Source organism: Micromesistius poutassou, assembly GCF_964030765.1.
Source record: "Micromesistius poutassou genome assembly, chromosome: 21".
NCBI classification, from domain to species: domain Eukaryota; kingdom Metazoa; phylum Chordata; class Actinopteri; order Gadiformes; family Gadidae; genus Micromesistius; species Micromesistius poutassou.
The window spans coordinates 6,933,665-6,945,275 of record NC_140291.1 but is presented as its reverse complement, the minus strand read 5'-3'; the positions used below and the strand labels follow the sequence as shown (position 1 = coordinate 6,945,275).

At 42.8% G+C, this 11,611-nt stretch overlaps 1 protein-coding gene across 1 annotated transcript; it reads right to left on the bottom strand.

Annotated features, from left to right (window-relative positions):
• ccz1 (CCZ1 vacuolar protein trafficking and biogenesis associated) lies at positions 1–10,890 on the bottom strand. The gene is made up of 17 exons (XM_084485690.1): positions 10,754–10,890; positions 10,292–10,363; positions 10,110–10,206; positions 8,756–8,853; positions 7,601–7,694; positions 6,971–7,051; positions 6,830–6,877; positions 6,206–6,289; positions 5,281–5,456; positions 4,877–4,958; positions 4,623–4,684; positions 3,635–3,746; positions 3,239–3,272; positions 2,905–3,022; positions 1,655–1,813; positions 710–837; positions 1–524 (listed from the first exon to the last, which is right to left on the bottom strand). Exons 2-17 carry the CDS (start codon positions 10,303–10,305, stop codon positions 469–471), a joined length of 1,443 nt encoding a protein of 480 aa, XP_084341816.1. The 5' UTR covers positions 10,306–10,363; positions 10,754–10,890; the 3' UTR covers positions 1–468.
• Between the last annotated feature and the right edge of the window lie 721 nt (positions 10,891–11,611).

Genomic DNA, 11,611 nt, shown 5'->3' with positions numbered 1-11,611 from the left:
TCCATAATTTATTTAAAGTTAGGGCAGCTTTATACAAAGCACGATATCTTTTGACATGCCATTTTATTTAAAACTATACAAAAATCAATGGATCTAGAGGAAACACATTTTGTGTGCCTCTTATTTTTAAATACATCTTTGACTGATAAAAGTACATAGAAATCGGAATTAACCAATTAGTTCATTCATAAGAAATCAAAATGAACATTTGCAACTTGGATGCAGGAACACATATGTACAAAGAAAGTAAATGGGGAATGAGGGTGTACAGTAAAAGTTCAATACAAATCCTGGACAAGAACAATTATTGTGTGAAAACCTTTTTTCTTTTTCTTCAACAGTTATTGCATTACCCTGCACCTGTAGTTCAGAAAGATAGGCCCAGTCTCTCCATGGACACAGCTCATTGCATCTGTCCAAATGCCTGCACTCCATTGCATCCTGAATTCATCTTCATAATCCCTCCCTTCAGTCCAGGAAGAATATATTGTTGAACTGTGTCGCACAAAGCCTCTTAACTTCCTCTATAGTGGGATGGGCGAGGGGGAAAAAAGGAGGGGAAAAGGCAGATTAAAAGCAAGGTTAGGCTACTAGGGGCAGATTGTGTGGTGTGGTTGCAATAATGAAACACAAATTGTCCACATTGCGTGTAGGTCAGATGAGTGATGTATTGTACATCTGCTGTTGGGTGTTTTCATGTCAGACCTACCGTTGACCTCGATCAGATTGGCGTTTTTCTGATTGAGGATGACGTATAGCTCTCTCTGGTCCGATTTCTTCCCCACTACCCAGTAGTCAGTCATGGCTTTGACGATGACCTCCTCATCCTCGTCCACTCTGGGAGGAAAAGGGGAAGAAGGTGAACAGGTTTATATTAAGCATATTTTTATTCCAATTGAGTATTTTTTTAAATTATTAAATAGACATCCTATCTCTCGTTCCTAAAGTAGCATTTGAAGCAATTTGATAATGTGACAAACTTCACTTATTGTAAGTCGCTTTGGATTAATGCTTTACCTAAATTTATAAGATTGAGGATAACCCGTCATAAAGTGGGACTACAACAAAAAGATATATTTTAAGAGGTTTTTAAAATATTTGTCTTCAATATTAATTTTCTGTGTTTACAACACTGCTACTGCTACTGTATCTGTCTTATAGAAGACTATGGATTCTGTAATGACATAGTATATTCAGTATAATGTTGTAGCATATTACAAAAATAGCTGCAGGGGCTGAAAGCCACAAACAGAACAAATGTAGTTATCCCATGACTCTGTAGGTCTGGTGACTGCCTCACACAGTGCTGTACGTAAATTAACAAAAAAAAAAAAACCGAAATCAAAAGATAAGAACATTTAATCATGGGGACTATCTCCTGACTGGGGCTATGGCTGTGAGAGTTCCAATCTGGTAATGTCCCAGAATATAGTGCTTTGCAGCAGAGTCTTTAAGGATTTTTTCATTACAATGATTGGATGATTATGGTGTTTGACCCCCTGGCCGAAAAGTTCCAGCTTTGAAGTTCCCCCAATCTCCACAATCTCAACCCCTTCTATCCTCAGGAAAAACAGTCCTGCAAAATGACTTGATGTTAATAGTAAAGTACGTCGCTCTAAATGGAAGCGAGGGCATTCCAAGGGGAGGAAGCTACCTGGCGAAGTCACAGTTGATGTCCCCCAGGATCTTCATGAGGTCGGGGTGCACGGAGGTGAGGGACACGCTGGCCGTCTTCCTCATGTGGATGGTGCTCTTCTCCGCCAGGTTCATGTGGTTGAAGTAGATGAACTTGAACTGTGGCTCCTTGTCTGGCCTGAAAGGTGGCAGGACGCAAACAGGTTGGGTGAGGACAGAAGGTGCTGTGCCTACACAAATGTATTCACATGACACTCAGCAAACAAATAGCACTCACAAATGTGCACAACTTTTTAGATCTCCTACACTGACACACAAGTGACAGTCGACAAACAAATCTACAACATTGCCAACAGTCAAAAGTGTCATTGTTGTCCTGTATGCGTTTACGGTGCGTGTGTGCATGCGTGCGTGTGCGTTTTAACAGCTGGCTTAGCCCTTGGTCATAGACAGGTGGCGACGTAGTAGACCTCATGCTGGCTCCACAGCGAGCATGATTAAAACAGAGGAAGACGTACTGAGCGGAGACTCTCGCTCTTGGGTTACCGCCGTGGGCTAATCTCAGAGCGATCTGCGGTGGTAAACAGAGAGTAGGTGTGCCAGTGTATCACACGGGTGGCCCAGCCTGTTATTGGGTTACCCCTCCTCTCTAAAGCAGTGCCACCATGACAATATCAGATGGCAACGGAGTCTCTCCTCCTGTTCAAGGAGGAGAGCACTCGGCACATGTCCAGCCAGAAACCAAACACTCATAAGGAAGGCAGGGAGGTATTATACACATAGGGCGGCTCCCATCTCTGTGGTGCGAAACAAGAATACATTTGATTTTAGATGTTGGTCCTATGAGAAATTAATCAAAAGGAAAGGGTTAATAAGGCATGCACTGAGCTAGCATCCACCTTTGTCAAATTCCATCCAATATCAATGAACCACAAAAAAAAAAGAATAACACCTTGCTTAAAAAATAAATGACCTCAGCACTCTGATGTTAATCCGATGTTTTCCTCTCACCAACAACATGCACAGGACAACCGCGGTAGCTTTGTGTAAAAATCTGACCTTCGCACGACGACCCCGTTGCCTAACCTGTAGGCCTCTGTGACCAGGAGGCCTGATCTCCAGCTGCCCCCCCCCCCTAATGCCACGTATCCAAAGTCACGGCCAGTCGTGTTTGGCCAAAAGCGTCTGCTAAATAACTAAATAGTGAACCGGTAACGATAGAGCCGCCGTGGTCTCGGTGACACTGCGGCCCGGCTGTCCTCCACTGACCCTGATATCCGGCGGTTGAGGGTGAACTGCTCACAGATGTCTGACGCCAGCAGGGTGAGCTGTGGTCCCACCAGCGCGTCCAGCCGCTCGCAGAAGTCCCGGGTCAGCTCCACCGAAGCTGGGAGAGGACAAAAAGGTTACGGGGGATGAGCAGATTTGATATGGTGGGGGAGAGACATAAACAAACAAATAATAAGCTTTGAACATGAATTTGATGTTTTAAAAATATGTTTTTATTGTTTGAGTAAGAATTGTATTTTGTATATTTGAACAGGTAAATAAATTACATAAATTAAATAAGGTGTAGTAAATGGGGATAGTTTTGTGTGCCTACCACTGATCATGAAACAAACAGCCGCGCTCATCGCCTGGAGCAGGGAGAAACATTTGCATGTTAAATACACACATGACCCATTTACATTTACGGAAATTGCATCTGATATTGCAAAACATAGCTCATTATTTAAAAATTCCACCATTCCCTTAATTCCTCACAATCCATACAATTTCATAAAGCAGCAGGAAAACGTTCATCCTGAATGTGCAGTTTAGGGGCTGAACAGCAAATCCGTAAAACACGACAGATTATGAAATCTCATCCATTAAATATATACAAAAATACTTTAGCACCTGCTGGTTTAAAGCATTAAAAACACTGGCTGCAGGTGAAAGCCACAGATTAAATGGACTGCGTGACCCTGGGGAAAACCTAATAACTTGAGCGCCTCACCTTGTAAACAATCAGGTGCAGCTCCTCCGAGCCGTCCTCTGTGTGGACAAATATCCTGGGGAACCGGAATTTGGCCTCTGGATCCTTGAGGTTGGCGGGACCCGTAAGGAACCTGTGCAGCATAATGGATGATCAATAGAAAAATCATTTGTAAATCTGTGTGTGTGTGTGTGTGTGTGTGTGTGTGTGTGTGTGTGTGTGTGTGTGTGTGTGTGTGTGTGTGTGTGTGTGTGTGTGTGTGTGTGTGTGTGTGTGTGTGTGTGTGTGTGTGACCACCATAATAACACGATTTTACAGTATGTTGATGTAGCGTATTAGTTGATCTCAGATATATTTACTGTGGGAAGTTCAGTCACATCAGGCACATGAAGCAAAGCTTACATGTCTGAGGTTATTCAAAATAGCCCAACTCAAACATAAAGACTTTCAAACAGAAACTAAAACATTGATTTCCACTGCTTCTTGACCTCTTCGAGAGATACTAGACTAAAGATACTTGTATAGATACTTGTATATTTTACTGAGGTGAGTCTAAAGAAGATTTTCTGTCAGCTGTCCAAGGACAATAAGGATTTTCTATGAGAAAATAGGATTAAAGGTCAGCCCCAGGCCAAAATTAAAGACCCTTTAGTATGTTCAAGGTAAACTCATGTCTTTAATTGAATCAGTCCACCCACTATGAAACCTGACAACCTTTCAAGCGAAAACAGATCCAAGCTGAAGCACAGACCCAGCAACATGTATACGCCACAGGTAACCTGGACATTGGATGCTATGGCCATAGCGTCAAAAGGATTTCTTTCACGTTGTTCAAATGTAATTTCCTGCACTGTAATCAATGCCATGGTCCCAATATCACATGACACGAGAGGCATGTCATGGGTCCACTGTCAAGTCATGATCCCACATCTCTGGTAATTCCTTCCCAGACACAGAGCACCAAATGTGGGCCAGTCCAAGCAGGGCGAGGGTGTGGGCTAGCACTCACCGTCCATAGTGCAGCAAGTTCCCTGAGACCTCTGGCCTGAGAGCAGAGTCCCTGCCGGCCAGCTGGGGAGAGCAAGACCAGAGGAAAGGATGGAGGTCACGTTTTCGAAGGTTCGAATGGTTAACTGATACGAGTAAAACTTGCACGTGAACATTTCCCCTTTTAAAGTGGATGACTTGGCTTATAGCCAAGTGCTGTGCATATACAGTACTGACTGCAGATCACATGGCCACCACGTCCCCCTCTCCTCTTACCTCAGGTTCAGAATGCCTGGGGAAGAGGGATGTGGTGAGATACTTGTACAAGATCCTCATGTCATCCTGCTCTAGTCCACTCCTAGAAAGAACCAGAAACACACATCAGTAATACCCCGTTGATGGTAGCCACTAGCATAGTAGCTTAGTTCTTATTTTTCACAAGAATACACAAAGCAAATACAATTCAATTGTATGCCAGTCAAATAACATGACAACACAGTTGACAGTAAATTCATTTTTACTTTAGTGCCCTAAGCATGTAGGCAATACATCTGGTAGCGACTCAGGTTTGATACCCCACTGCTGCGGTCAGGGACTAAATGTCACTCCCCTCAACCCACTTCCCTGTCCCTCTCTCCCCTCCTGACCATAAAAGTACATTGAGTACAATCCTCCTTTACCAGATGAGCTGGTCATTGTAAAGGAAGGCGGTGTATTTGACCAAGCGGAGGTTCTCTTCCACGCGGTTGACAAAGGACTGGATCTTCAGGTAGGTCATCTTGTCCAGTGGGAAGAAGCTGATGCCGCCGAACACATCAAGCAGGTCACATGACTGCAGGTGGAGCGTCTGCAGATACTGGATACCCGAGCCGGTTCAGTCACACACACACAGACACACACACACACACACAAACATTAGTTGCGGCCCCGGCATTAACACAGGCACAGAAAATAGGAGATGACCTCCACACACGCACACACAGGAGAAGGAAAAGAGAAAGGTTTCGGTTTACCCGCCAGTGTTTGCTTACAACTCAATAAGGACAGTGCAGAACAGTAGTGCACGCTGGCACGGACCCTTCTAGAAACGCACCATCGTCATGACAGACAAGAAGAGGCCAGGACACATATCCCGGGATAAGACGGCGGCGGGGCTTTCTCTTTCTGTCTTTGGGTTACATTCAGGAGAGAGAGGGGGGATGTCCCCGGGAGCCTATAACCACACCGGAGCCTCTCCGTCCTAATTAGAAATTAAATATTGGCCGCTATTCACTGCAGCTACACCAGTAAACTAATCTCATGACGAGCTCCCCGGATAGAGTCGCCACAAATAGTCCAAATTAAAAAATTATGACAAAGAAGGATTAACTTTAAACCAGTCATGTATATTTAGATATGTTTATATAATTGCAATTAGTAGATTAACGACTCCCGCCTGGTAATTTCCAAGCATTGTGAGTTCATCCACACCTCTCTAACAACAGTTTGTGTTTTCTCCTGAACTCCCAGGAGAGAACATACATGTTAACATAAATATAGTAAGCACAGTGGAAACTACCCAGCAGGACACAGAACATATGGATTCAGCCAAACAGAACTGCCTACCCTGTAGAAGAACTTCTCCAGTTTCGGGATTAGTAGCTCAACCCCTCCTGCCTCCATGGCTCTGCCAAAGGTGCCGTTAAATAGCTGCAGAAGAACACCATAAGCACACGTTGTTTAGTGAACATTTATCCTAAGGGACCTATGATACAGGTCTTTTATGTGCAGGTATTGGTTAGAAAGATGGTACAGATACAGATCATGACAGGGCATGTAGGGGTTAGATAGTGGGTTCAGATACAAATCATTACAGGGCATGTAGGGATTAGATAATGGATACAGATCATCACAGTGCAGGTAGGGGTTAGGATGGGGGGGTACAGTTACAGGTTCCTAAGGAGCAGGTAGGAGTCAGGCATCTTGCTCAAAGGTGCCTACAGGGTGGACATATATTATCAAACACAGTACTTTCTGGCTGACAGTTTAATCAATTAAATTTGGTATATTGAATGTCAAGTCAATGTAAGAATATTGAGGGCTGGACAGGTCCACAATATACAACAACCCATAACCATAACTTATTTTCTGGCACCGACAATCTTATTTATCTGAACTGTAAACTATGCATAGAAAATCTGTGAGCGTATGAGATTAGTTGAAGTAAGAGGATGTGAGGACGGTGCTCACCTTGTACATGCTGTAGCATTGCCTCAACACTGCACCATAAACGGTGTCCTGCAAGGCACAAATAGAAACGTATTAATCATTGAAAACCAAGACAAAGAACAACCATTTTACAATATGTTATTATAATCGAGATAGACTTACGAGAACCTCCTCTTCTTGGTATTCTATTGTGGGAGGTTTTCCGTCTTTGTTCGGTTTTTCTACCATCGGGTTCTTCACAATCTGAGGGACCCATGCAAATAAAAGCAATAGTGGGTTAGAGGAAAACATGAGAACTAAATCACCCACTCACAATATTTTAATAGAGTTAGAGTATTCATATTCACTAGATCAGACATTATGGTTAAAGGGAGCCGTTGCCTCAGTAAAATGAGCGATCTTTGATGGATGGTTTTTCATTAGTCCTCAGTGAACACTTCGAAATGGTATGATGTTTTGTTTCTGTTTTTTTTATTACACAAGGCTCTCTGACCTTTTGAAACTCACCTACCAAAAAAAAGTAAAACTAAGCATTTTCCAAAACTAAAAACGAAACAAAAACTAGCAAACCTGCTTTAAAAACGAATTATGATCAAAGTGAAATTGAAAAGTAAGTCAGAAAATAAATAAAAAGAAAAACCAATGAAACTGCTAAACTATAACTATAACCAACCTTGCGCATACATCATTAGAATGGGTGGCTGTAGTCAAACCCCCAACCCTGGGAGAGTTAATGCAATGCTCAGTTGAGCATTGAGTATTACACACAAACACACAAATGTTGTTCCATACCATAACAATCCAGTAGCTGTCTTCGGCCTCAAAGAAGAACTGGCGGTTTTTCTGAGTATGTAGGGATTTAGCCGGCTTCGTGGGACAGAAGGTTCTGGCAGACGTATTGGATGGTTGTTATGAATGATTAGTTTACTGAGTATTTGACTTATTATTAAAGTCTAGTTGCTGCAACTACTCAGGCAACCAGGACATCTCTACTTGAGAAGATAATGGTTAAACATCTTGCTCGAGACCATTGCTTATGAGAAAAATGAGTCGACTTTAAATGCAGAGTGCTACATTTACTGTATAGTAAGTGACATGTTAAAGGACAATTCATGTATTTTGAACATTGAGCCCCCTTTCTGGTTTGTCTAGGATGAAATAGAGTGGTTGACACCAAAATTTTGACTATTGGTCCTGTCTCGGGTATTTGGCTAATTTAGAATCGCCCCTGCCTGCTTTAGAATGGTTGGCTATGTGCATTTCCTTAAAAGCAACCCTAAACGTTTTTCAGAAATGTGCAACTCACCAAGTGGTTAGTGGTGTTTGTTGATGTTCCAAATCAAGTATCGTAGCGGAATACAGTTTCTGTCCTGTTTTATTGCACATTTATCGCATTTTGTAAATCCCATTGATTTCTGTTGGAAGGCTCATTGCTCGTTGGCCTCAAACGGAAAGGGGGGCTGTTTACGTTTGGTTGTAGTCTTTTCGTTCGGATCTAGCACTACTGTCGAGACGGAGAACCGAGGCAGGCAGGGGCGATTCTAAATGAGCCAAATACCCGAGACAGGACCAATAGTCAAAATTTCGGTTTCAACCACTCTATTTCATCCTAGACAAACCAGAAATGGGGCTCAATGTTCTAAGTACCGGAATTATCCTTTAAATTAAGCTAAAAATTAAAATCAACAGCTGCAGAGGGCATTATATAGAAACAAATTCCTCGGTCATAAAGACCCCACAACCCCACAACAAACCATTGCCTTCAAAACAAGCCATCTTCTCACACTGCAAAGACACCAGCTCACAGTTTACTAAACTGAGTAGGGTTAGAATTGTACAATTGATCGGTCAGTCTATCCGTAAGTAAACCTTGTCTACCTGGTGAACTGTACAATGGCCTCACAGAGGCCCACATTTCAGTCTATCCTTAAAGTAAACCTTGTCTACCTGGTGAACTGTACAATGGCCTCACAGAGGCCCACATTTCGGATCTTCTCGTTCTTCTCCACCTCACTGGGGTGGTAGAACAGGATCTTCTTCTCTTCCTGAACACATGAGTGATAAGACACAGTCACATTCTATGCTATCCCTTAGCATACAAGCTTAATTTAAAACTTAGTTAAAGACCTAAGCAAATGGAAAAGTTAAGGAGGCAAAGCAGGGGTCCTGTGTTAGTCCCCAACGCTTAAGACTCAGGGCTCATGCAGATCTGTTCAGGCGTCCGGGTGAAAACGGCAGTTCGACCATTCATTTGAATGGGGGAAGTGTGTGTCAGCTGCGGCAGTGGAGAAGGCTGCACAGGGATGCAAATAAAGACGCAGCCGGTTTGCTGTGAACAGTTGAAACAGAATCTACTCATGGAGAAACGCAATCTGACGTCACGCTGTGGTGACAATCACGTAAACCGGAGATTAGACCGAAAGACGACCGCGGGAAGAAGAATCTGTATACGACCATGTGACATTAGCATTCCGCTGTTTATCGAGCAACTGTGAAGATGGAAGAGAGACTGATCGCTGTCGTTTGGCCCTTTCTAGAGCTGTACAAAACTGCCTTGAGGGTGTGCATGTAGTTCACAAAATGATTTGGTCTGAACCCTAAAGGGGGCCACACACCGCGCCGAAAATCTGGGCGTCGTGAGTCTTGGTGAGGTCGGTGACATGAGTCTCTTTGGTCTGTTTGGTGAAGTCGGCCGTCGATAAGATTGTCGGCATTCTTTTCAGCCGATTCAACATGTGTAATCGGCCACTACAGTCGTTCAGTCTTTACCAATCTGATTGGTGGAGGGCTAGCCCTTGACTAGCGAATCAGTGAAGCCCAGAAGTAAGGATGGTAAACATACAAACAGTGAAAGCGCAGACAATGGCGACACACTCTCTCAACTCATTGTTTGGCATCGTTTTGATAGTTCATATTGAATTCTTTGACCATGTGGACCGACGAAATCGAGGAACAATTCATCAGCATGGTGGTGGATAGACCGTCGCTGTTCGCGGTTGCTGAGAGAGGTCATGGTATTTCCGGTTTTCGTTCTTTTTTTGGAGCACAATACAGATTAGCGCCGCCTGCTGTTTTGGAGACATTACATCTCGCGCAAGCGCAGAACGTACGCCGTCACCTGTAGTTGTCTAGGTGTGTATTTCACACTCTTTTGACCGAGTCTGTGAGATTAATAGCCCGACTCCATTTTCTGGCGACGATCGGGCAGTCGTCTTGGTGTGTGCCCGCCTTAAAGCAGATAGAATTGAACCAAAAACAAAGCAAACACAGGTGATGTGTCTTGTTTGAGATTAGCACTCACCTCTCCTTCCCGTGGTCCAAACGAAGGATTATATACGAAAAAGCTAAGAAGAGAAGGAGTGTACTGTTTCTCTTGCGTTACTGCAGCCATTCTTGGACTGTAACACAGAAGGAGTCATGTAATGAAAATACAACCGGTCCCTAAAACACGACATCCAGTGTGATCCAAGGAAGTCTCTTTACCTGACAATCAGCATTAGTGTGACTTGGGATCGTTGTCTGCACCTCCAAGAACCTGGTTAGCATGCCGTGCGCCTTGGGGGATAAGGCACACAAAACGCTTTACTAGATGCTGCATAAAACAGAAATAGGACCACATGATTTGGAACAATAACAGTGTCTCCGTAACACGCCATTTAGTTTTTGTTATGTCCCCAGCAAAGTGCAAGCAATAAACAAAACCCTGCATTAAAACCTGTAGATAAACTATCATCGGCGGTGGCGCAGGGAGACTTTACAGAGCAGTTTTATCTTTCAAAATGCAAACGAGAAATTGAAAACCAATTGGAGCTAGCAATTACCCGGCGTTCGGTTCTCAATTTGTGATGCTAGCTAGCTATGCTAGAAGTACTTTCATTGTATGGTTTCGTTTTCCGACATTTCTCAAGATATGAAAATGACAACAGAGCGGCATATTCAACTCACCTTAAAGTGTGTGAAAGCATGAGACATTAATATACGCACAATAATAAATTGCAAACATAAGATTGAAAGTTTAAACAATGATAACACTGTGGAGGTAGCATATTCCGTATACTTCCTGCTTTTGACAGCCGGGTGCAACAAGCTATTTCACCCGGATGGAATTTGATTTCACAGCATTGTAGTTCCACGTTAGAGAATTAAAGATGAAAATCAACATCAGTAGAAAATACTTAAAGTATTTAAAATGTCTTTATCGAAGTGCAGGTTTGATATATTCATACTTAAATATTATATATTTTTTGGAACTTTTATTCACTACCTGCTTAACTGACAGGTAGTAGTAGTAATCATTCTGTTGATTTCATGTCTGATATTAAAAGAAATCTGAAATATTTCGCTTTGGGTAGCCACAGTATTAACCCCAGTCAAAGAAAAAAAATCAAGTAGATGGTAGATGGAAAAATATTCAAAATGTATGCTAAAAACATGTTCAAAGCCTGCATAGGTATACTTAGATTCATAAATTCCCTAACAGTTCCCTTATGTTTTTCAATGGTAACTGGATCTCAAACTGCTCCTGAAGCTCACCTGACAGAAACTCTAGAGGGAATAACCCTGTGCCACACGAGAGGCCCCTGTCATTTGTTACGGTAACACACTCCATGTGCATAGCTTCTTTTTCAGATTCCCTCACTTTCATAGATGAGAAAAAAACTCATGTGTTATGACAATTTTCTGATAATTTCCCACTGAGATTTGTTTTGTATTATGGGAACTCAAGTCATTGAGATGTCCATTCTCCATATGTCCTCCATCTCTCCATCCATCTGTTTGCTTATACATCTATCCATCTATCAT